At 39.7% G+C, this 27,494-nt stretch overlaps 1 protein-coding gene across 1 annotated transcript; it reads left to right on the plus strand.

The window, feature by feature from the left end:
* Nucleotides 1-5,547: 5,547 nt before the first annotated feature.
* Nucleotides 5,548-20,148, plus strand: LOC149300261 (phospholipid scramblase 2-like). The gene is made up of 9 exons (XM_089485267.1): nt 5,548-5,579; nt 6,290-6,423; nt 8,674-8,838; nt 16,835-16,983; nt 17,355-17,397; nt 17,652-17,872; nt 18,419-18,580; nt 19,153-19,314; nt 20,116-20,148. Exons 1-9 carry the CDS (start codon nt 5,548-5,550, stop codon nt 20,146-20,148), a joined length of 1,101 nt encoding a protein of 366 aa, XP_089341393.1.
* Nucleotides 20,149-27,494: the final 7,346 nt, after the last annotated feature.

Genomic DNA, 27,494 nt, shown 5'->3' on the forward strand with positions numbered 1-27,494 from the left:
TCTTGGGAAATGGTGATCGTTACACATATACAAAGTAGTAAAAAGTTTATAATCACTTATAAACAAATTAAGTTGGGATAGTAACAGACGTCAGCTGGCATTTCACTGACACACCTGTTGTAACTTTAAACTTATTGGAGATATATGAACAATACTTTCCACCTACTCATGGAGTTGTTTGTATATATATTCTATTAGGCAAAAAAATCCCTGCACCTGCGATATCCATTTTTTCCATTACCAGCTTTAAGGTGGAAAGGCTTTCAAAAAGTTTTCCTTTGAGAGTATAGCATGTAATTTATTTTTAAAATAGGTATGTTTTTTATAACCATATTATTTTCTCATATTCCTTATTATTACAATTTCATATCACACCCCAACCAAGCATTTAACAAATTCTGTCATCTGAGCAACAGTGTACTTAGGTGTAGATGCTTGCTTAATTGCCTTACAATTAAAGAGAGCTTGCTGATATGTTTGGTCACTGATTGATTGGCAGCATCCCTGTACATTAAAATCTCCAATCCCTGCCTGTGAGTAGATATTGGTTTATACAGTCCTGAATGGTGGCAACTTATCTATTATTATAGTAGTAGCAGAAGCATTATTACACACTAGAATTTTACCGTTGCATCCATTCGCCCGAATAACAAACGTGAATGCAATATATATATACATATATGCAGACTGATTCACATATACACACAGACTTATACACATAAAATACATTTTATATTATAGAGATTATTAGGAAGCTTTGGGAACCATTCTGATTTCAGATTTAATAACATATTTATATTATAATATACATAAGACAGTTTCAGAAAATGAAATCCCCTCCATATCCAGACATGAACAGTCTAAGACAAATAACCATACCTGGGAACTCTCGGGGTTTGACATGGGCAGGCTCAGAAAATTAACCCCTCCATTACCAGGCATGGGCAGTCTGAGACAATTAACCCCTCCTTTACCAGATATGATACACACTTATTTGTGTGTGAGCATGCTTGTGTAAGTGGAGTGAGATGGAGTATGTGTTAGCATGAGTGTGAAAGCCCTTGTGTTATCATGGATGTGTACATGTCGTGTTTGAGCATGAAAGTTTATACAGTATATAAGTGGTGTGAGAGGGAGTACGTGTTAGAATGTGTATGTGTGTGTTAGTATGAGTAAGTGTACGTGTTAACATGACAGAGTGTATGTTGCAGCCTTTTTGGACCAATGATGGGACAATCAAGCTTTTTGGTGGGAGAGATGGCAGGCCAGCTGGTGGCACTCACAAGCCTTTTGAGGGCAAAGGTGTCACTCTGAGACATGTTGCTTGGTAAACTTTTATCAATGCACATATTTCTTTCCAGTTCTCACAATGCAATACATTGTTTCATCAACGTTAACGCCGCCTTTCCCAATACGACACTTCCCCGTAAACAAAACATGCCTTTTTCATTAGTCTTCAAACTATAAAAGCAGGAAACCAACAGGTACCCCTCATGCATTTAAGATACCCGCTTCCTAATCAATCATCCGTGCGTTTCAATCACGTGTACCATGTATGCAAATCATTTAACTTCCTTTATTACTAAAAACACAAACCAGTTTCTCCCAGCCGTATAGACTTTTCCACCCCTCCCCCTTCCTTAATGTGGCGCAGCCCTCACCTCAGTGATCCCCTTCATCATTGACCTACCCCCTTGGCGTCGTCTTGGTTACTAGCACCTCCCGTGCTTCGTTATAGTTACCCGCGTCCCCGACTAGCTGTTAGAGAGCATTAAGGCGAAGGAGAGTTGAGGAACTGCTTGTTGCTGGGGTGAGTACCGGGTCAGACATGTGATGGCTTTTCATGCTGGGCATAGCGTGGGATCACCCAGTGGTCTGTGGCATGGAGGGTATCTGGCGTCCTTGGTGTCATCACTGCTCACAGGGAGCCTTCATTATTATTATACAGCAAGCATCCTTTATGTGTTGGGGAGGAAGAAGTATTGCAGGTTGTCTGCTGTCCCCTCACTCTTACCTTACAAGAGGGTATCAGAGGCTCTTCATTTCATTTACAGTTTATTTTATCCACTCACCAAAGTGCACACATTGATTGCCTTCGGGTATAGTCGGTTTCAACTGGTTGAATGAATGTAAGGAGGTTTTACTTTATTTAGAGGGTGGTAGTTTCGTGGAACAGCATTCCAGCAGAAGTGGTATAAGGCTAATGCAGTGAGGCACTTTAAACGCATGGGGAAGGCATGACGCTATCATGAATCTAATAGACCAATGACGGAATAAAGTGTGAAACTTTACACCAGGAACAATGGGCAGACTAGATGGGCTGATGGTTCTTATCTGCCATCAAAGTCTGTAGCCATTGCTGAACTGAGTATCATACCTACTGGTTATGGAACATTGTTTAACTTGTTGTTGTTAATAATATTATTATGGGAACTGTTTAATATTAGTAAACTACAGATCCTGAGGGAGGTAGATTTTGTCTCCTGTTAAACCGCAGACCACATGTATTTAGTGTTTGCAGAAAACATATTTATTAATATTGGGTAGTTTAAGACATGCTGTATGCGCCATAAATCATATAGATGCCCTTATGCATTCTGTTTATAACTGACCCAAAGTAACAAGAGATAAATGCATTAACGCAAGGTCACTTGAATAAGTTGGAAATATAGATTGCTATTAAATATCAGGTTAACCCTTTGCTTGTTGTGTGTATTCACTTTGTTGCCTAGTTGTAGTACACTGCTCAAAATAATAAAGGGAACACTAAGATTACACATCCTAGATCTGAATGAATGAACTAATCGTATGACATACTTTCGTCTTTACATAGTTGAATGTGCTGACAACACAATCACACAGAAATTCTCAATGGAAATCAAATTTAGCAACCCATAGAGGTCTGGATTTGGAGTCACACTCAAAATCAAAATGGAAAACCACACTACAGGCTGATCCAACTTTGACGTAATGTCCTTAAAACAAGTCACAATGAGGCTCAGTAGTGTGTGTGTGGCCTCCACGTGCCCGTATGACCTCCCTACAACGCCTGGGCATGCTCCTGATGAGGTTGCGGATGGTCTTCTGAGGGATGTCCTCCCAGACCTGGACTAAAGCATCCGCCAACTCCTGGACGGTCTGTGGTGCAACGTGGCGTTGGTGGATGGAGCGAAACATGATGTCCCAGATGTGCTCAATCGGATTCAGGTCTGGGGAACGGGCGGGCCAGTCCATAGCATCAATGCCTTCCTCTTGCAGGAACTGCTGCCACACTCCAGCCACATGAGGTCTAGCATTGTCTTGCATTAGGAGGAACCCAAGGCCAACCGCACCAGCATATGGTCTCACAAGGGGTCTGAGGATCTCATCTCGGTACCTAATGGCAGTCAGGCTACCTCTGGCAGCACATGGAGGGCTGTGCGGCCCCCCAAAGAAATGCCACCCCACACCATTACTGACCCACTGCCAAATCGGTCATGCTGGAGGATGTTGCAGGCAGAAGAACGTTCTCCACGGCGTCTCCAGACTCTGTCACGTCTGTCACATGTGCTCAGTGTGAACCTGCTTTCATCTGTGAAGAGCACAGGGCGCCAGTTGCGAATATGCCAATCCTGGCGTTCTCTGGCAAATGCCAAACGTCCTGCACAGTGTTGGGCTGTAAGCACAACCCCCACCTGTGGACGTCGGGCCCTCATACCACCCTCATGGAGTCTGTTTCTGACCTTTGAGTGGACACATGCACATTTGTGGCCTGCTGGAGGTCATTTTGCAGGGCTCTGGCAGTGCTCCTCCTTGCACAAAGGCGGAGGTAGCTGTCCTGCTGCTGGGTTGTTGCCCTCCTCCACGTCTCCTGATGTACTGGCCTGTCTCCTGGTAGCGCCTCCATGCTCTGGACACTACGCTGACAGACACAGCAAACCTTCTTGCCACAGCTCGCATTGATGTGCCATCCTGGATGAGCTGCACTACCTGAGCCACCTGTGTGGGTTGTAGACTCCGTCTCATGCTACCACTAGAGCGAATGCACCGCCAGCATTCAAAAGTGACTAAAACATCAGCCAGGAAGCATAGGAACTGAGAAGTGGTCTGTGGTCACTACCTGCAGAACCACTCCTTTATTTGGGGTGTCTTGCTTATTGCCTATAATTTCCACCTGTTGTCTGTTCTATTTGCACAACAGCATGTGAAATTGATTGTCCATCAGTGTTGCTTCCTGAGTGGACAGTGTGATTTCACAGAAGTGTGATTGACTTCGAGTTACTTTGTGTTGTTTAAGTGTTCCCTTTATTATTTTGAGCAGTGTACATGATGTTTATGCTGCCGTGAATCAAGTCGGTTTTATCCATTTGCTAATAGCATATAACTGGGTTCCATGCATGTTTTGTTCAAACTAACTGTACAACAAACAATTTTTTTTAAAGTATTTATCTATGTTTATGTTTTGGATTACATCAAGACCTTGAAACTAATGACAGACAAAAACACACATGATAAAATTCCTTGATTGTAGTAACATCTAGCAGTTTAGCTGGAAGGCTGTTGCACTTATCACGCTCTCAGTACAACAAACTTCGATTTATTACATCTAAGCCTCTAATTGGACTATGGCTTCTTATCTTCACATTTCAACTCCCACTTCTCTCTTGTACTTTGACTATCATTACAGAGCTATTCCACAAGAAACACAAAGTGGGAGGTGGACATTATTATTGTTGTTGTTGTTGTTGTTGTTGTTGTTGTTTTTATATAGCGGCATCAAATACCGTATCGCTGTACAATGGGTAGACCGGGCATAACGAGTATATAACATAACAATTTGACTTACAGAAACGGGCGAGGAGGGCTCTGCTCAAGAGCTCAATCTAGAGATATAACACAATGTGGTGCCACTAATGTTAGTAGTATTGATACACCAGGGAACTCTCCGGGATTAACCCAGAGTCTCCGGGTGAAGCTCTGGGTCTCCCGGTCGGTTTCGTTGTTCTCCATACAGGGAGTGTTTATGTGGCCACGCCCACCCCATCCATCCTCTCTCTGCCCCTCACCCACTGCACAGAGCCACTGTGTGATATCTCCATTTTCATCACTGTCCACTTAACCCCTGAAAGCCTCTTAAACCTAAAATGAATGCATATTTCATGAGATGACTGTTCCTGTATTATGGAAGAAAGAACTTGTCGCAATCCCACAAATAAAACATTTATAAATGTAGAACCCTTTTCCTCCTGTGCAAGGTAAATGGCACAATTTAACCCCTGTTGAATTGCCCTCCATTACCGGATAAAATCGCACATTTAATTATTACAAGCAAGAACAGTTCATAGTAAAGCAGAACTGCAGTTATGAAATATGTAGTGAAATATTTCATAATTGTAGCTCTGCTTTACCAATCGCTCAATTAGGTAAAAGAAACTTCTGAACTAATTTTATTGCGTCATTTTTAAATATCCAGTTTGAAGAAATAATTGACTAATAGGAAGTGAACATACTTGCTCCCAGTAGTACACTAGATTGTAAGCTCGCTTCCTATCTACATTTCAATTAGCGATGGGGGTTATCTTTGAACACGCCATGCACTGGTATGTGCATGTACACATTCCTAGTGCTTTAACCATTCAGGATTGGCCCCAGCAGCTCCCCCGCCATGCCATAGCAGTAATAGCCTGTGACGGAAGAAGCAGGAGATTATTCAGTTTCCTATGGAAAGTAAATGCAGAGCATATGTTTTTGTTTGTTTTAATGTAAAGAAAAAAAAAAAGTGTATGAATTGGTGGAATGTAAACAATATTACCCACTCTAAGGCAAGTATTGTTTAGAGTTTAGCTGTGTGATTTTATATAATAGAAATGTAGCAACAATAAAGTTGGTATTTCCTGGAAAACGAACAACAATTTTAACTTAAGCCAAGATAACTAACCGTAACATGACACTCCAGCCATCATATGCACTTTAATAGCTGTCCTGCTAATGGTCTAGTTTTCCTGCTTGAAGTTGCTCTTCCGCTTAGACAAAACATTACTTTGACTCTCTACTATGCTAATAAATTAAACCTTATATAGACTTTCTTTTTATTATTTCCCCTAAAGGTTTCAAGACCTAAAACTGCACAAACTTTTTAAGAAGCTTTTTCAGTTGCTAGAACAACCTGCTTTTGTGCCGCACGCAGGTTTTGTATTACCAGACAATATTATGAATGAGGCAAATATTTATACGATTCACTAGAAATGGTGCACAAAAAATACGGAGAAGAAAGCACACCCTACATCTAAGGGGTGCCACTATTTCACAGGTTCTCACCAAACCTTAGCGTTGAGCACCCCACCTACCACACAGGTGCCTCGTTAATGGTGTCCACAGAGGCCTTTAAGTTGCTTGAGCGTCTCAGTGGGTTAATAGACCCTGACTTACTAATTCAGCTCATTGGTAAGCAATATAGCCATAAAAATGAGATGGGACTCGCCAATGAGCGGCGGGCTAAGCAATGTATGGCCATATTGTGTGATGGAATTCACAATATTTATGCCTCAGGTGCTTTTAAATAGTATTTGCTGGGTGTGCGCTAATCTTTTGCTTTGTAAAGTGTTCAAAGGGACAGTGTCCCAGGGAGCTGGTAAACAATCAATGCATACGTAAGTACTTTGTAAAAAGTGCTTACCTCGCTTCTCACCGCCTCCATCAGATGTCTGCGGGTGGCAGCAATAGGCTCCCGATGGCACGCTCGCACAAAATAATCAGCCAACTAATCGATTATGAAAATAACCGTTAGATGGAGCCCTACATAGCTATGAAAATTGTCCTGGCCTCCCAGTAACAAGATATGCCTTACCCCTGGTATCCAAAAGGTTAATATATTTAACATGAGCACCATGCCAAGTGATCAGCAAATGACAAGGTATTGCTAAATAATAGTTCTAAAGTTGCAAAGAGAAAACCATGCGTGTTTTTAGATGCAATATATAAAGATAACATTGAGCACTACCCTATACTGTACCATTTCTATATGTAAAAATACTCTACAATGTTAAATGTTCTATTAATGCCAGTTTTTTCCCCAGATAAATCGGTGCCTGTGACAAGACCATGGAAATGAAAGGTAATGTGAAAAAAACATCTATTATAAAATCTATACACTATTTTCAAAATTACAGTTCATGAGATAAAATTAACAAATACATGAAGAAATTTTTTTTTTTTAAATTATGCCAGGCAGTTCACTTTATTAACCATTTATTAGGATGACAAAAAAGTGTATATGAAGCTATTATCAGTGTCTCGGGGGCAAGGTCATCGGTAAATGTTAGCTTTGATTCATATGCTGAAATCTGCAGTTGGCTTACACTTTATGTAATGGGCGTACGAACAGAATATTTCTAAAATTAATTTCCTCATTTGAGAAAATTGCTACATGTTTTGGGGAACCCTGAATTAAATTTCTTCTATCTGAAATTCCTCTTTTGCTACTATCATGATAAAAGTGGCCGTATCTTTCTTAAACCCTACCTGTTAAAGTTCAACACACTAAATCAGAAATTCTGCTGATAGCTGTCCTTTTATGACGGGTAATCTGTAAGGCCCATTGCGTGAAACATCTAAACAACTTTGGGCATCTGGGGCATCTTGATACTTAGAGGCTTAGCTTATTCCCATGGTAGGATATAGGTTTTTACCCATGAAAGCACCCATTGGCTTCTAGATACTGTTTTGTTAGTAATTAGACATAGGAGGCAGGAAGACTAATAGATAAATAGGTTAGCGTTTTCTACTCCTTGCTTCTGTAAGTGGTTCTATGACATCAACACAAGCACATGGGAAAAATCCATTATATATTACCCTTTAGGGAATGTTGCTGGGAAAGGATGTTACACTGTTCTTCATTAGTCCCACAGCAGTGCCTGCCTAGAAACAGTGAATCTGTTTATTATTAATACTTTATCTAACATAACACATTTAATCTGGTTTATGATGGGGATGAGTTCATGGTTTATGATCAGGCCAATACACTGTCTATTTTTTCCCAAATATGTACTGTTAAGCTTGTAGTGTAGATGTACCGTATTGGCTCGGATATAGGCCGCCCCCGTATATAGGCCGCACCCTAAAAGTTTGGTGCTTTTTTAAAGAAAAGGTTTTTTTCTCTAAAAAAGCACCAAGAAAACATGCTGCCACTCTGCCCCCCCCCCCCGAGATATGCTGCCACTCTGCCCCCCCCCCCCCCCCGACTTACCAGAGCAGACTCCCGGGTGTCTTGCGGAGCCGGCGGGGGACATCTACGCAAAACGCGTATACAACTTCCGGTGCCGGCACACATGGCTTCTCCGCTTTGGCTTTATTTTTGTTGAATAAATCCTGACCTGCTTAGGAAGATGATTGAAGTCTGATTTTACACATCAGGTCATAATAACAAAGTATTTTGTAGCTGTCCAATGCGCTCCTTCTAGCATTTACCTGTCAACAATATATGAAAATCCTTGGCATATGATGTTTTCAAAGTCAAGACAAATATGTTTTTATTTTTTTTAATGTATACAATTTTTAGAATTGGCCAAACTGAAAACGCTTTATTTATTTATTTTTCTTTCCTTCCTTCATCACTCTTCTCCTGATCTTTGGCCTTTTGTCCTGTAGGTTTTAATAATTGGTTTTTTTTTAATTTTTTTTCATTTCTATGAATAGATGGAAGCTATGGTTACCCAGCACCTGGGAACCCTACCACAGCAAATCCAGGTCATGGATATCCACCATCACAGTATCCTGCCCCTGGTTTTCAGTCACCTGGTTATCCTGCGCCAGGCGTCCAGGTACCTTATGGATATCAGCCTCCACCTGGAGCTTACCAAGGTGAGTTCTAATTTAGAACCTGTCCAATGTATAGACTGCAAATGCTTTTAGCTTTGCAGTGTGCACCGGAGTGTTGGGTATATCTAGTCTTCTAATGATATTGTTAACGATGCCCGAGTACATTACTGAGAAAAGTAGAAGGCTTTGATTTAAGAAGCCATTAACTGCTGTCCTCTGTTGAGTCCGTACGTTCAGCTGATGATCAGCATTAACGGATTCATGACTATCTTTTAAATCTGTAATAAGTAAGCAAAAGATTTGGAAGACTTTAAATCATAGACTCATTCTATATTTTTTTTTTTGTTTCGGTTTTACATTTCATCAATCACATTCTTTACAAAAACTGCTATAATCAGCCTTTTGATTTTCTTTTTCTGTAAGCAAATGATTTCCCGAGTTCAATTGCTTTGTTTATTCAGTGTGACAGACCCGTACTCGAGATGAGTAGCTTTTCCAAGAATTTACTAGGCAGCCAACTAATTTTAGCTTTCGTTCACACAGTCGCTTGCCGAGACACAATGTAGGGTAAGAAATAGACTAAGGTTTATTGTGCAGGACCCTTATATTTGTACACACAGAACTAGGTGAAATACGATATCCTTCACTCCCCCTGTCCCACCCAAGGTAACCATTCCAGTCATCTGCCTGGTGTGCAAGGATGAGCATGTTCATATGAAAGTTTCTCTGGGCCCTTTCATCTGAGCAGAGGGGTGGTATGGAGGTGGTTTCATAGAGCTGCTCCTCTACTTTGTAGGGTCCCTGCCAGGCTGCTTGAAGCTTGTTTTGCTTGACCGGTTCCAGGGCTAACAATTTCTGCCCTATCCATCCGACCGTCAGGTCGACGCTTCGCGTCCTCACCAGGTCCCTGGCCAGGTATCCCCTTATAAGTTGCCCGGGCCCCCTTACCCCAGTTTCCTCCAACCCCGAATTCCCTCCCGGCTTGGCCTGTGCTGACATAGCGCCCCTGCTCCCAGAGGGGGAGAGGGTGCTCCGCGTCACTCACCTATACGCGGGGGACTCTGTTCGCTCCATCTCAGACTTTGTTTCCGCGACCCCCGTGCCCTTTAGGGTGACTTTCCTCTTTCATCAGATTCGGCACTATCTCTCATCCCTGTCCCCCCCGCCTCTGCCGCTACCAAGCCCCTGACCCCGTTCGAACTTCTGTGTTCGGACTCAGCCGGGCGTTCACATCTCCTCTCCATCATTTATAAACTCCTGCTGGCACACCGTACCTCTAAAAAGCCCTACTTCCTTAGTTTATGGGAAAGGGATTTGAACCGTACATTTGAGACTGATGAATGGGATCAGATGATCTCACTTACGCTGCGGGGGGTTACGTCTAGTAGGCTGCAGGAATCCGCGTACAAGCTCCTCACTAGATGGTATAGGGTTCCTGCTGATCTCCATCATTTCCTCCCGGACGTACCTCCCCATTGTTGGCGCTGTGGGTCCGATGTCGGTACTTACCTGCATCTTTGGTGGACCTGTCCTCTGATACGACCTCTGTGGGAGGCTGTAGCCGCGGTTATACGGGCCATAGTCAATCCCAGTTTTCAGGCCACACCTGAATTGTTTTTGCTGCACCACACGTCCTCCAGCATGGGTTCCTATAAGAGATCTCTGTCCATTCATTTCGTTACTGCCGCCAAGGCCGTTATTCCTCAGTTTTGGAAGCAACCCAAGACCCCTCCCGTGTCAGTCTGGCTCCGGAGGGTCAATTCCTGGCTTCCGCGACTTTCCAGACTGTTTTGGGTCGCTTTCTAGGCGAACCCCCCGACTTGGACTTGGACGTGTGACGACTGGGTCTTCTCTCCCGTCCCTGGCACTCTCCCATTTTTTGACCCCTACCTATTCTGTCCCTTCCCGTCCTCCTCTGGGCTACCATCTATCTGGCGAACCAACCTTCCATTTATTTCCATGCATTGTTTTGTTTACTTTTGTTTTTTTTGTTTTTTTTTTAGCTTTTTTCTCCATTGTGGTGCTCCTCATATAACAGTCCTCTGTACTGCCTCCCTGGTGGGGCATTTGTTACTGGACCTGTATGCATTGTGACTCTTATTGTTTTTTGTAAGCCCTGGAGGTATCTGCTGTACGATGTGCGCCTTTTTCGTTCACATGTGAACTGTTTTCTCGTCTGTATACCTTGCCTGATGTATACTTCTCTGTTACGATGCCTTGTGTACCGGTCCTTATGTTTATTGCATCACTTTGACCCAATTATAGCATAACAGGCTAGCAACTGCTCTTTAACCTTTTCGTGAATGGAGCAGTCCTTATCCACCACAGCCAGATACACTTCCGCTACTCAGCTCCAGAACCAAACAGATTCAAACTATTTTTTTTGTTTTTGTCACATTCATTTTAAACACTGTTTCCTGACCTTCCGGTTCGGATGCAATTTAGAGGGTTTTTAATTTTAACACGGAATTAAGCGCAAATCTAAATGCTTAAATCCAGTGGATGTAGAAGTATCTACAGGATTTTCCATATAAACTAGACATAGGTTATTAGCCAACATTATGTTGTGGCATTTACACTAGAATAAATAAAAAACACCCACATGGGTTTGATTCCAGAACTACGAATAGGTAAATACTATTACATGGTTTCCAAAAGCAACTCTCTGGCCCTTAAGATTTTAATGGAAGAGTCTTGAAGAGTGTTTTACCCTTTCTTCCTTCTACTTCCTTCTTCTTCCTGCTGTACATATTCTAATAATATCAACTCATTACACTGTAAATAGAGTAGAGCTCCAATGTTCAGAGAATCCCCTTTTAAACATTGTTGTGAGTCCATTATAGCATTGTATAGGATTCCAGGACTCTTAACTACCATCAGAGAAATGTCCCTAGGGACTTTGACAGCAAAGCACATAATTACTTTAGTCTGTTGAAACATACTGGGTGGGACCATGAATAATGTAGATCACAGAATGTCTGCAGATAAGAACCATTTGGCTAATTCAGTCTTCCCAGTCTCTGGCCACTGTGCTTTTACAAAAATATGCATTGAACTGGTAAAGTGTTTCCCAGGGGTAGGCTAATAAACTATTTTTGGTTTTTAGAATTCCTGATTTGTATTTTTTTTTTTTTATTTTTTTTTTATTCTGCTGACATTTTTACTATATATGTTTATCAGATGGGTCATATATTTATGAAAACAATAGTGCAATTTAGTATTTAGAAGCCAGGAAGAGTTCAGTTAGTTAGTATTGTAATTTTGATCTGTATAGCTTTAAAAACAAAGGTTTGTCATTTCTGAGAATCCACGTCATGTTACTTTTGCTGGCAGCAAATTCTTGCCAGTTGCAATATCACTAATGACCCAAGGGTCAATCATGTTTTCCTGCTTTTGTTTTTAAGCCTTTTTGTGATAGAATGTAAGATCTGGACACATTAAACATTGGGCTTAATCCAAGACCATTTTCCAAAAAATTTAACTATTATGTCTAAAGAAAAAAAAATATTTACTTGGCTTTCCCTTGTACCATAATAGCATCACATCCAATTTCCCTTTTACTTTAATGCATTTTAATGTACTAATGATGCTTATTGTATCCTAGTATATCCTGTAGTATCCAATGACCTACTTACTGATAATGCCTTGTTAGGGTAGAAACTGGATTTATGAAGATTCACTTTTCCCTGTGGGTTTGTTTTTTTGGTTTTTTTTAAATGCGAAAGAATTATGTTTCTCATTAGCAATCATTATTGTTTGTATACATACTCTAGGGAAATCCACTTCATGTATAATTGGTGGACTGAATTAGTTAAAAGATTTGTAAAAGTATTTAGGGCTCCAACTAACAATTATTTTCATAATCTATTAGTTGGCTGATTATTTTTTCGATTAATCGGATAAAAAAAACAATATACAAATTTTTCGTTTAAAATAAAAACGTATCATTTACATTACGATGTGTCATTAACACTGACATAATAATAAAGCTATATTTTAAAGGAACCCAAACACACTATTTCTCTAAGTTTTAATACCAAGTTTTACAAGTAAATATTAATTCATGTAAAGTATATTTTTATCATATTTAATAAAAACTATGACAAAAATGCCTCTTGTTTATATTTTCTTTTATTTGCCAACCTGCCCCCCAGTTATGCACATCTCACTCCCAGCTTGCAACTCTGCCCATATATGCCTTATACCTCCTATGTACCAGAGATGCCACTGTGCCGCCCATATATGCCTTATACCTCCTATATGCTACTGACATGCCACTCTGCCCCCTATATGCCACTGTGCCCCAATATGCCTTATAGCCCCCTATTTGCCTTATACCCAATATGTCACTGATATGCCCTTTACCTCAATATGCCCCTATATGCCACCATGCCCTGATATGCCTTATACCCCCTATATGCCACTGTGCCCCCTGATATGCCTTACACCTCCTATATCCCCAATGTGCCCCCTGATATGCCTCATAGCCCCTTTATGCCACTGTGTCCCCCTGATATAAAACAGACAGCGCTAAAATAAGCATAAAATATATGCTTTAATGAATATAGAAAAAAAAATACACAATACAATATAAATATATGGACAATACAAACAAATCATATATTACAGCAATCAAAAAATAAAAAACACAAATTAAAGAATGCAAAGACATAATTAATAGATCCTGAAAAAATTCTACCTGCCCCACCAGGGGTTAATATATCAACAAAAGAAACACAGGGCAAATAACCATAAAAGTAAAGCTAATACTCCATGCTTACCTTACCCAGTGGTGCTTACTTGCTCCGTTTTTCTTCTGCTGCTATATTAACCCCTGGTGGGGAAGGTAAAAGTGAAGGGAAGTAGGGAGGTTGCGCACATCGCGCACTAAAATCCAAATCCCGTGCAGCGCTGCACGGGACCTGGATCCACTCCGGCAGCCAGTAGGGGTCTGTGCGATGCACGCAGACAGCCGCTTCTCCCCTCCGCTTCCGTTGGGGCTTCCATGATGGAAGCCGCACCGGAAGGTCATGTGACGCCGGGTAAAGTAATAGAAGCCCCAGCGGAAGTGGAGGGGAGAAGCGGAGGATGTCTGCGCGTTTTGCACAGACCCTCGCCGGGGGTGGCAGAGAGGATCCAGGTCTCCTGCAGCTTTGCAGGGGGTCTGGATTCTACTGTTATAATCCGATCTCTATTTGAGATCGGATTATAGAAGGATGGAGTTTTTCTGAGCATTTGCTCTGAAAAACATAATTTTATAAATCGATTCAACAAATCGTTGACAACTATTTTCATAATCAATTATTATCGATTTTATCGATTCGTTGTTTCAGCCCTAAAAGTATTGCAATAAGTGTCTGGAAAGCCATTAACAGCATTTAAACAACAAGTGTTTGATAATTAATCACCAGAACACTAGAAAGTAGATAAAGCTCCAGGGCTAGATGGGATACACAGGAGCATACCACAGGAAGTTAGTCAAGCAATAGCCAGATTACTGTTTCTGATTTTGAAAGATTCTTTCCAGTCGGGAATTGTACCAAAGGATTGGCAAAGCTGATGTGGTTCCCATTTTTAAAAAAGGATCCAAATCTGAGCTTGGGAACTACAGACATGTAAGCTTAACATCTGTGGTGGGGAAATTGTTTGAGGGTTTATTAAGAGATGGCATATACTATACTGTACATAAACTAATAATATCAACACATTACACTGTAAATAGATTAGAGCTGAAATGTTCAGAGAACAAATTAACCCCTTAATGACAGCCTACAGGCTGCCGTTAAACAGCTAAAACAGCTTAGGAAGCGATCGGAATCGCTTCCTAAGCATAAACTGTGTTGCGTCGGTAACACAACCCCCTACCTTGATAGCCTTGTGATTGCTTCGAAGAGCAATCACAGGTGCCATCCTGTAAATGACGTTGCCGTCATTCACACGACGGCATTAACAATAGATCTGAGTTCGCAGAGGGTCTATCCAGAGCCTCTTGAGAACTCTCGAGCTCCTCCTGCAGGTTGAATGCGGTACATGCATGGGACAGGCAAAAAAGCTACCCTGACTCTAATAGACCAAGGACTGATTAAGGTATAGGTCCTTTCAAGGACCTATAAACATGCAGACTTGATTGACCAAATTGTACTTATGTCATTAAATTTCTTCTCATCCAATGGCTACATACAACCCGATCTAGAGGTATACAAATCACTCCATTCAGAACCTCATCGTGAAGAGAAACAAATATTCAACTTTTTTTTTCTGTTAAAGAAGTCCCGTGGGGAAAAGAATCTTGAGCATAAAATACTGTGCTGAGTGATTCTATTTTATACCACTGGCTGTGTGATAAGGAATTGGAGTGATGTGTCTAGCAGACTAGAGCTACAATAAAATATATATGTATAAAGCTGTCTCAAAACATATTATACAAAAACTAGAACTGATAAAAAAAACCTTAACCTGATACTATTAATTAAAAAAAATAATAATAATTGGGTAGGAGTTCTCCTTTTAAAGTGTGGATGACACGGTTGACTGCAAGTATAAAACATATACACACATTGTGGCAGTAAAATTGGTAACGTGTGTGTGTATAATATATATATATATATAATCTCTCATTTTACACACTCACTACATGAACAAAAGTATTGGGACACCCGACCATTACTCCATCAGGGACTTTGATGACATCACATTCTAAACGCATAGACATTAATATGAAGTTAGGCCCCCGTTTGCAGCTAACAGTTTCCACTTTTCTGGGAAGGCTTTCCACAAGATTTTTGTGGGAATTTTTGCCCACTCGCCCAGTATAGTGAGGTCAGGCACTGATGATGTATGAGAAGGCCTAGCTCGCAATTGCCGCTCCAGTTCATCCCAAAGGTGTTTGATGGGGTTGAGGTCAGGGCTCTGTGCGGGCCAGTCAGGTTCTTCCACACCAAACTCATCCAACCATGTCGTCATGGACCTTGCATGGGCACTGGGGCCAGTCATGCTGGAATAGAAATATGTTCCCACAAAGTTGGAAGCATAGCAGGGGTGTGACTAGAACCCACAGGACCCTGATGCAAAAATTGCAACTTCACTATGCAACATGTCCAACAGTGCCACCTTTACTCCACACAGCTTGTGAGTATATTTTCCCCCAGGCAGCTTATCACTGCCATCCTAACCACCAAACAGCCTGTTTGTGAGTACTGACTAGCTGGGGCAAAGATGGCACAAACAGCTGGTCTGTGCCATCATTGCCCTGAAACAACTTGCCTGTGCCTTCTTTGTCCCTTGCCACACCCAGTTCCAACCTACACTCTGACACACACATATATAAACACACTTACACACATTTACTCATACTTTTTAGCACACACGTACACATTATGTGACCCTTGGGTCATTAATGATATTGCAACTGGCAAGAATTTGCTGCCAGCAAAAGTAACATGACGTGGATTCTCAGAAATGACGAACCTTTGTTTTTTTGTTTTTATTTTTTACACTTACACGTACATGTTCGCATACATACATATAAATACAAACACATATACATACATTTCTGTCAATGCCAGTTCAAAATAGTTTCTAAAAAATTTTGAACCGGTACAAGGAGACAGGAACAATGGGTTGCAGGCCCCAGGCCACCTAGAGCTGTGACCCCCTGTAGTTGTGCAACGGCAGCATAGCATTGTCCAAAATGTCTTGGTAAGTCCCCTTTAGCATACCAAGACACTTAGGACAATGCTATGCTCCAACTTTGAAAAGCCTTCCAAGGTGAGTGAAAGCTGTTATAGCTGCAAATGGGGGACCAACTACATATTGATGTCTATATATTTAGCATGCAATTTCGTCAGAGTCCCTGTTAGTGTAATGGTCAGGTGTCCCAATACTTTAATCTGTATAGTGTGTGTGTGTATAATTGGAGGGGGCGTTTAAAATTTGGTTAGCCCTACAAAGTGACATCTTCTAATTTTATTAATGAAATCTATTATTTTGTAAACTTTATTTTTTTTTACATAAAACTACTTACTCTTTTACTTAACAGGTGCACCTGGTCAGCCTCCCTATGGAGCATATGTAGGGGTGCCTCCTGTCCAGAACCAGCCAGGTGGCCCCGGAGTCCCTGCAGCAGCTTGGATGCCTGCACCTCCAACAATCCCCAACTGTCCACCGGGCCTGGAGTATCTAAGCCAGGTATCTGTAATACCAAATTTGTTTACCATGTGCTTGATGCAAGTTTTAAATAAGTTTGTTTTCTCTGTAATGGAATCCGTTTTCCATGATCAGTATCCTCATATCCTAAGATCATCACAGGTACTGGTGAGACAAGAAATACTGTATTTTTACCAATTTATAAACCACCCTTGAAGTCTGCAAACCATAGATTTGAGAGGTTATTTTAGTGGAAGCAGACAGTCTATAAGTCTGTTCCGTGCGGGTAAACGAGAATCCCTATACTATCTTCTTTGAGAGGCTCTGCAGGGAGAATGGTTGTGGGCAAACCTTCCCCTTGGGTGGAGGTAAGAGTCCTTTGTTAATAACACTATTATATTTTTCCCTCCCAGATAGACCAGCTTTTAATTCACCAGCAAGTTGAGTTGTTAGAAGGTATGTCATTTTTTTCTATTTCCTTTACAGATGTCACACTTACATTGATGAGTTCATAGTTTTTGTTTTTTGTTATTCTTAAAGATTATTATGCTTTATTAACAGGAGGCTAATCTTTATTTTTTAACCACTTTTTTTTTTAAATGTGCACTGCATTTCCATTTATATTGCCATTTTCCATCATCCCCATGAATTGGCAAATAGCTGTTTTTTGTTTCCATACATTTATTTTTTTTTCTCTCTCAACTTCTCAGCCTTGACTGGATTTGAAACCAACAATAAATATGAAATAAAAAACAGCTTGGGGCAAAGGGTTTACTTTGCTGCGGAAGAAAACGATTGCTGCACTAGGAATTTCTGTGGGCCTGCTCGTTCCTTTGCCATGACCATTGTTGACAACACGGGCCGTGAAGTGATGAAATTAATCCGACCGTACAGATGTTCTTCCTGTTTTTTTCCGTGTTGCTTACAAAAAGTAAGTGTGAAGCAATTGGTAGGCCCAAGGGTTAACGTCGCACTACACACATTTCCTTGACCAATAACATAGATGTATCTTATGGTCAAGTCCCACAGCACTATAGAAAGAAACGCTAAACAGAATGAGTCATGGGGAAATATGAAAAGTGTATTTTATTAGGAATAAGACTAAAAGTTAATTTTAAAATGGATGAGGGACATGGATTCACTAATCTTACATCACTGGACACCGGGATTCCTTGAGCATCAGTGATCCAGTTGAGGTTGTGCCTGGGCTGCTGATGTAAGAGTATTCCTTAATCTGTCTGTGTTCTCAAACAGTAAAGAGGGTAACATCTGAGTGTATTGATCTGTAGTATTTTTTCTAATTTGAGATGTAACTATAGCTGGGTATGAATTGAGAATTTGTTCTGGAAGGAGTTACTTAAAAGTAATATATTTTTATAGGTAATATGCGCTATTTTGAATGCAGGATGGTATATTCAATAATCTCTCTAAATCCTTTTATTTATTTTTTTATTTATTTATTTTTTTTTTGTTACAGCTTGAAGTGCAGGCTCCTCCAGGTGTCGTAGTTGGTTATGTAAAACAGAATTGGCATCCTTGTCTGCCAAAGTTTACCATCCAGAATGAGAGAGAAGAAAATCTGTTAAGAATCACGGGGCCCTGTATTCCTTGTAGATGTTGCTCGGATGTCAACTTTGAGGTACAGAACCGTAGATAAATTCTAACAACCTTTTCTTTATGTGCCGGTGAAACAAAAATTGCCATTTTAAAACCCTATAATAATACCAAACATCTTACTTGGCAATAGGGTTCATTATAGTTAATCATAGTAAGTTGGGAATCGTGAAGTTGAAAGTTCTATTGCATTCCTGTACTAATGCAGCTCTCCACGGGATGGGATTTGCTAATATGCATTATGTCACATTAGAAAGGTTGCAGAACATTGAGCTACAAAATTGGGTAGCTTAGCATCAGTCTTGGATTTGTATCCTGACTTCTCATTAACTTTCATATAATATATCCATAACTGAACACTGAATAACCATTTAAAATGTATGCCCGGAGAATTCTAGCAACGCGTAGATGCTGAATTTCAATTTATTCGGAAGATATTTATTCAATGTATTAACCAGAAAACAAAATCAAAGATTACAACAGACAACACAGCATTGATATGCTGTTTTTAAAAAAATATATATTTAAGCTTATTTAATAAATAATCTTGATAGAGATTTGTGAGTATGCACTGTAATTTTTGTTGTTGTTGTTTAGCTGAAGACTCTTGATGAAACCTCTACGGTTGGGCGAATTTCCAAACAGTGGACAGGTCTAATAAAGGAATCCTTAACAGATGCAGACAACTTTGGTGTTCAGTTTCCAATGGATCTTGATGTGAAAGTCAAAGCAGTTGTGCTTGCTGCCTGCTTCCTTATTGTAAGTAGTGGGTTGTTTATTCAGAAGGGTTATTCTTTCAAATAAGGATTTTTTTTCCTCTACATGTACGTTTCCTAATCTTGCTGTTTTAAAAGATTGCAATGAAGGTGTTTGTCCGTTTAAAGTTATCCTGATCTTAGAAATGTAAGTGATTTACCAGTAGCTGGGAATGTATTAACTGAACTGAATTTGCTTTATTACTATGCCCGGCACTTCCGCTGGGGCTTCTATGACGGAGAGCCAGCGTGACATGACCTTCCAGTGTTCAGTCATAGAATCCCCAGTGGAAGCGCTGGGCAACAGCAGAGGTTGTCTACGCACATCATGCAGACGTTCACCGGCTGCCCCCACTAGATACCAGGGAGTCTGAAGCACGGGGGACAAGTCTGCTGATACATTGGTGGGGGGGGGCAGAGTGGCATATAGGGGGTATAAAGCATATCTGGGAGGCAAAGTGGCATGTAAGCTGGTATAAGGCATATAGTGGCATGACGGGGGAAAGATGTGCAAGTTGGAAAATAAAAGGAAATAAAAACAAAAAACGCATTTTTTTTTCAATCATAGTTTTTATTAAATATGAAAAAATACTTTACATGTGAATTAATATTTTACTAGTAAAACATTTTTTCCTATTGGATAGTCTTATATTCAGGCCTTTTCTTTTCTTCCTAAATTAATACTGAAATTTTGGGGGGTTGTCTTATAATCAGGGTCATTTTATAATCGAGCAAATATGGTATGTTGTCCTACATTATATTCTGCATCAGGCTGATGTTTATATTGAATATTTTTGTCCCTCAGGATTTCATGTTCTTTGAGCACAGCCAAGATTGAAGAGACCTTTCTGAAGATACCCATGAAAGAAGGGCGTGGGTTGTTTTTTGTTAATGAGTTATGTTTTTACTGGTTTTAACACCTGTACTTTTCATTTATAGTATTTGGAATTCATGAAGCAAGGCTATTTCAATTTTTCTACAAACTCATCTTTTTAAGAGGTTCCAAATGTTTTAACTATCTCCACTTGGTGTTAACAGTCCAACGGGAATATTAAAAAGATTTATTTATTTTTTTTGATCCGTACATTGTGCTTCCTAAATTTATAGATTGAGGGCTGTATTTGTTTAATACCCATCTACATGCTCTGTTGCGATGTTGAAGTGCACTATCCATGCCAAATATAAAGTCTGTATTTGGAGGAGGGGTTTATACCTCTTCAGGACCCTCTCCTTCAGGGTGTTTCATTAGAGCTGTTTGAGCATCTCGTTAGTGCTTGCAGGGTGGGAGGGGCTCCTGTTTAAGCAGAGCTGCTCAGTATCGTTTTATGTGCAGGTAGGGCTCATTTAGGGGGAATCTTGGACTGACTCGTTTCATGTGCAGGAAGGAAGAGGGCCTGTTTAGAGGAGTGTATCCAGAGCACCTCTACTCATTTTGCTTTACAAAAAAAAAAACCCCTTTCTTAAATGTGGCTCTACCATTTGCCATCTTCTGCCACACTCATTTAAAACTTACCCCAACTCTATCATCTATACATAGCAGGCATACAACATTAGGTTTCACTATTACACCTGGATAGGGCTTTCCTTCTTAGCACACATCCCAGACCTGGAACATGCCTTTAAAGACCTTGCAAACGATAACACAGCTGTAACACAGCATTTATCAAATCATACTCTATTCCTACATTCAGCATTGGGTCATTACTTTGGCCACTATCTTACCTACAATGGTTGCGTTTTCAGGGTCTAGGCACATTTCACACACTTGACGTTTGCTCATGTTTTACCCGTACCATAAATCTAAAGCATGTTTTCGGTATTTGTTGGAGATGTCTCGGGGAATATGTATACCCCCCTTTAGGACCCTCTCCTTCAGGGTGTTTCAGTAGCGCCTTTCCTGCCTGTCCCCCTCAGTTAACTCTTTCTGCTCGTCTCGATTCTCCCTTTCCTAATCCTCTTCCTTCTCCTTTTGAGAGGTAGGCTCCTATCCTACCTACAAAAGAGGGTCATTTTTAGGGTCTAGGCGTATTTCAGACCCACTGGACATTTGCTTATATTTTACCCCTACCATAAATATTTTTTGTATAGAGAGCATAAAGGTTGTTGAGTCAAATGTCTGTTAAAAGTAAAATATATATCTAAACAATTAGCACAGTATATATGTTTAAATAAAACCTATGAGGTGAAAGTTTACAAGACAAGACCTTCTTTTTAACATTTATATATCATATATGACCAATATCTATGACCGGATTATTCTACTGCGATTGTGACCGTTAAATATTGTTTTTCTATTTCATGTTTTCAGTCACTAAATATATATATTTTTTTATACTTAATTGCAACCAGTCTACCTCCAACAGTAAAAATTCATCCCTGTCTATTGATGGACAAAATCTGAGACTGAGAGTGACCTTGTGTAAAGTCTTACTAGAATTTTGGTACATTCCAAACTAAGTTGGTTGTTTTAGTTGATTGAAGAGTTGCTAGTCTTTGTATAAGTATAACCTGGGCATTTTTTCACTATGCACAAAACCATTTTCCTTGCCCAGCATGATGAACACTACATGAAATACTGCAGTCAGCGAATTTAACTCCAAAGGAGGCTGTAAGTGATGTTTTATAGTGGTATCAATACTCCATTGAAACATGCGAGGAGACGGTAAACCACCAAACTGGTTTAGAAACGACCAGAGTATTAAAGTGGTGTGGAATCAAACAGCCAGAGAATACTTGGAAAACCACATATTACATTGCATAGGTTTAACATTAGGTCCTTCTTAAACCTGGGTTATAATCTATACACTTTCTTTTGCCTTCTACAAGTTTATACTTTTGTGTCAATCTGATGCACTGATGTAGAGGACTGCATTGGGAGGCAGGTCCCACGGGACCCGCCAAAAAACTTGCGGGCGGTCTTTCTGGGGCGGTCAGGCACTGTACCTGCGGGTCGCGGTAATCCCGCGCAGTCCCGCAAGGATGCCTTCTCGCTGCTCCATTACAGTGTCTCCTATCTTGCTCCGCCCATGAAAAAAGCGGAGTCACGTGATGTGACATCACTTCCTGTGACTCCGCCTTGTTCCAAGAGAAGAGACGCTGTGAGGGAACAACTCGAGGGCAGCCTTGCGGGACTGCGCGGGAAATCGGGTAAGGAGGCGGGCGTGATTGGCCACAAATGTGGCGGGAGCAGAACACCCACATTGCGGGAGCAGGAAACAGCGGGAGCGGGATTCAAAAAGCAGTCCCGCGCAGGGCTCATGGCCTGAAATTGTCATTTTGGTGGGAGATAAAGGGAATGTTTTCAGGAAAAGCAATCTCATTTTCTGTCATTGATTCATGAGATAGTTTAACAATGCTGATCCGGGGAGTGAGTGAAGAGCATCCATACTTAATGTGAGTGGTCATATATTTTCAATGTTTAGCTATTTTCCTACCAGCTCAGAACAGTAGCATCTGGGGTTAATCCCTGTCTCTGTCACTGTTCCCAGATGAAGTATAGACCTTTTAAGTCTGTTTTAATACTAAATAATCTTCAGATCAAGCCAGACGTGTCTTTGTAGTTTGTACAAAGTGAGTATAAATAGCACCAACCCCTTAACTAATTCTGCTGCGCTTTGCCTTGGACTCTTGCGCTAAATCCATAACCAGCTAAAATAGCATTTGGCATTACCTATAAGAACTAAATATTCCCTGTCACTACAACAGCAGGTTCCAGACAAGGCACACCCAAGGAGTGTCTATAAAAAGCTTTATCCAGCTTCCTTTTTTATATTTTCATAAGATAAATCGTAAAAAGAACCTTTGACCGGTGTTGTAAGTAGACTTTAATAGCATTAGTATCTAACTTGATTTAAGATTGCATTTGTGTTACACTGTATTTTCTTTTGCTTGTAGAAGACCCTTTCTTATTCCAATATGTGGCTTATGTTTTTCTTTTATGCAAGCTACTGAAATCTGTAAAATCAGCCCATAGATCTTAATCACCTGAATTATGGTCTGGTTGGCCAAGTTAAAGCCAATTTATATAACTTGTTATTTAGAACTCATGTTAGATAATGTCAATATGCATGTTACTTGATGTAGCAATATATGCAGTTAACATACAATATATATATATATATATTTTATTTTTTTATTTTGTGGAGCCAACTATAGCAAGAAATAAACTGGCATTTGATATGATTTTTACTAGAATAGTAAACGCACTGTGAGGAATGGGTCACGATGGCCTTAAAATATTTTGTGTTTTGTGCTCACCTATGCAGTAGGCTTTAGTATTTGTTTGGGCATTATATTGTACCTGTGCTTCATAGGGGCTTGCTTGATTTCAATAAGCTTTAAGAAATGAAAATATTACATGAATCCATTTAAGTAATCTCCTTATTCATAGGTTACAAGTGTTTCAATTTTGTTTTGAGGATTTTGATCTGGTTAATTTTGACAACGCAGCCAAGGTATATTAACGTCTTTTTGTTTACTCATTGAAGTGCCTAGCTGACAAATTTCAGGTTTTGTTAAAATTGCATTTTCAGGTTTTGTATGTTTTTTTGTTATGTTTGTATCCTACTTATATGTATAACTGTAATGCCTGAAAATAATGCAGTGTGTGTTTTTCTCTCTCCATGAAATATTGCAAAAATAATAATGTTAGAAGGGCTCAGCTGTGACTTTATTATACATAACCAAATCAATAAGATTTCTTAAAAGATGCCTGGCGGATTGAACTTCTCAGCCTTTCTTATGGGAAATGACACGGGGTATGCCATTCAAAATGTGAAGTGGAAGCTACAAGACTTGAAATATCCATTTTAGTGAATACACCCTGGTATGGTGATCAGACTAGTGACTGGTAACATAATTCCATTAAGAATGAAACCTGTGCCTTAGTCATCCATCTTTGTCTAGCGAGGCAGGTTTATGGGGATAGCGGCTCTGTGTGCTGGTTTAAATGCTCTCCCTTGTAACTGGTCAGCTAAAGACAGACTCCCATAATCACCCTGTGCTGGGGTGATGCGATATCGCATCTCAAAGATAAACCGTGCAGGGAAATGGCTGATTTGAGTGCTGTCCTGGATTAGGCCTACAGTAGTACCCCTACTATATATGTAAATGCCTTTTCTACCTCTGCTGCCTACCTGCAGCTCATCACATGGACTGTGATGGGTGTGTAATCTGTTGCATTTTTTTTTTTTGTTCTCTGTAAAATAAAATGTATTATGTTTATCAGCACTAATCTGGTATGTGTCTCATTTCTTTGCCTTTACAGTTAGTGTTTACACATAAGTAAAATAGTAAAATAGCCTTAGTCCTTAAAGCAGTAAACTTAACGTCTAGCATTTTTTGTTTGTCACAACCATAATTGTCCCATTCATCTTAAAATATTATTTATGGCTGTGGACAGAAATCTGCAAACTGTATTTACCTTTTTAATGTTTATTATTATTTTTTTTTTACTTTTTCACATTTCTCCACTTGTTTTTCACTGTTCTTTTTTGAAGAGCAGTGGAATATGATTTGAGATCACAAAAAACCCTGAGTCCTTTTTTTATATTTTGTGCGCTCTATTACATTTTTATTTTTTTTCACTACCCAGGTATCATTTTTGTAAGCGGAAAGGACTATGTTTTTCACCTATTCACACTTTGATGTCTTTGCCGTACATGTGGTCAGCAACAGGGGGATCATCAGAGATGCCCCCAGGGTCTTCCCTACTGTGTCATTACTAATTTTGTAGTAAAAGTATGTCAAGAATTCCTAAACTAAGAAAGTAATAGAAAATGTGTTTGGACTCACTCATCAGGCATTATTATTATTATTGTCATCATTATTTTATATAGCTCTAACATATTACACAGAGCTGTACAATGGGTTGGGAGATTAATATTGTCTTCCAAAGTGTTTTGGGCTTTTATTACTGGGCCACTGTGGTGTAATTGCTCATCAAATTGAATGTTGCCAACCTTCTCATGGTATAAACACCCCTTTATTTAACAAAAAAATGCTATATTTCCTGGTACAACTACGTAAAGGTTGTTAATGCTTAACCATAAACATTAATTATCAATGTGCAAAAATTATAAAACTCTTTTATATCTCAATAGGAAAAGTACTTTCACAGGCATCTATTCACTAAAGTACGAATGCTTGCAAAATTGAATAAAAGTCTAACTCGCAAATTCACCAAATCCAAATCGCTTTAGTACTAGCAAAAAATAAAGGACTTGCATACAGAAAAGCAGTTACTCAATAAGGTGCGAGTTGCCTGCTACTTTAAATGCAAAATGTCACATTGCAACCTAAAAGAGAGGTCCCTGCCCCATTGCTACATTGATATAAAAAAATGGGGGTGATAACTGCCCCACTTCCCAAACATGATGCAGTATTTAATTGTGTGTGTGTTTTTAATTCTCAAAATTTTCATACAGCTTGAAGTGCAGACTCCTCCAGTTGTCACAATTGGCTATGTTGGCATATTTGCCTGACAAAGTTTACCATCCAGAAAGAGACGAAAACTTGCTTAACCCATTCGTGACAATGGGCGTTTTAACATTTCTGCGCTGCTCGTGTTTAGTTGTAATTTTCTTCTTTCCCGTTTACTGAACCCACACACATTAGATATTGTTTTTTTCAGGACAAGAAGGGCTTTCTTTAGATGACATTGTTTTGATTGTATCATATTATTTACTATTACAAAAAGTATAAAATATGGTGGAAAATTTAGAAAAAAATGACTTTTTCTAACTTTTAGTTGAAAAATCTTTTACTCATCTATAAAAGGTAATGAAAAAACCTGCTAAATAGATTCTATTTGTCCTGAGTTTAGATATACCCAATGTTTTTTTGCTTTTTTCTACACATTATGGGGCAAAAAGTACAGGTAGTGTTTTGCTATTTCAAAGCCATTTTTTCCAAATCTGGTAATTCTTCCCCCCATGTACCATTTCAGGTATCTTTGAAGCCGGCCAATGCAATTTACCCCATCAAGTCATATATTTTTGAAAACTAGACAGCCCAGGGTATTCCAAATGCTAGTATTTTAACTATTTCCATGCACCATATCTACCACCAGTTTTTGTCAAACTTTGTGGTAGTCATTTTTTTGCATTTGTTTTTTCACACACATTTTACTTTAGGTATGAATAAACAGGTTCTGGTATATGTCACTATCATAAAACACCCCCATATGTGTTTAGCAATATATCCTGAGTACAGCGATACCTCACATGAATGATTTTGCCTGGCTGTTTGGGGGCAAAAGGGCCACATTTGGGGCATGCGCATTTTCAATGTTGAACTTTGGCATTTGGGGATCCACTGCCCATGCCCTATTTGGTACATCTTTGAGCCGGGCCATTTCAGTGTGCCCAACAAAACCATATATTTTTGAAAACTAGACACCCCAGGGTATTTTAAATGCTGGTATTTTAACTCTTTGCATGCACACATTTTACCACCAGCATTTTTTCAAAGTTTGCAGTAGTATTTTTGTGTGTGTATTTTTCCCACACACACACCTACTTTATGTATGAATTTACAGCTCCTGGTATATGCCGCTGTCACACGACACCCCAATATGTGTTCAGCAACATCTCCTGAGTACAGTGATACCCCACATGCATGGGTTTGTCATTTTTGGGGGGAACTAAAAGGCCACATTTGGTACGTGTGCATTTTTCTAATTGGAAATTAGATGTGTGGCCATCCTCCCCCCCCCCCCCCCCCCCCGTGTTAATTGGGACATTGTTGAATCCGGCCAATTCAATTTACCCCATCAAATCATACATTTTTTAAAAGTAGACACCCCATGTGCATTTAATATGCCAGTATTTTAACTCTTTCCATGCGAGAATTGTTTTAAGCTAATGTGCTAATTTTAGGACTTGCTCACAAAAATATATTTTTTATATATATATTTAAATTTTTTTTTGCCTTTTTTAAAACATTTTTAACATTTTTTTTTCAACTTGAAGGTTCCCCTGATTTTTACATTTTACTGTTTTTTTACTATTTTTTTTCTAATTATTATTAATTTTATTTTTAATTTATTTTTTCTAATCACACTGTGATTAGAAAGCTGGGCTTCATTGACTTGCATGGTTGAATGCAGTACCTGTAATCAACCTGCAAGTGGAGCCAGAGTTCTCTAGAGGGTCAGGAGACCGTCTAGCGAACCTTTTCATCTTT

Source organism: Sceloporus occidentalis, unplaced genomic scaffold, assembly GCF_023333645.1.
Source record: "Sceloporus occidentalis isolate IW3139 unplaced genomic scaffold, rSceOcc1.0.p SCAF_25, whole genome shotgun sequence".
Classification (NCBI taxonomy): Eukaryota; Metazoa; Chordata; class Lepidosauria; order Squamata; family Phrynosomatidae; genus Sceloporus; species Sceloporus occidentalis.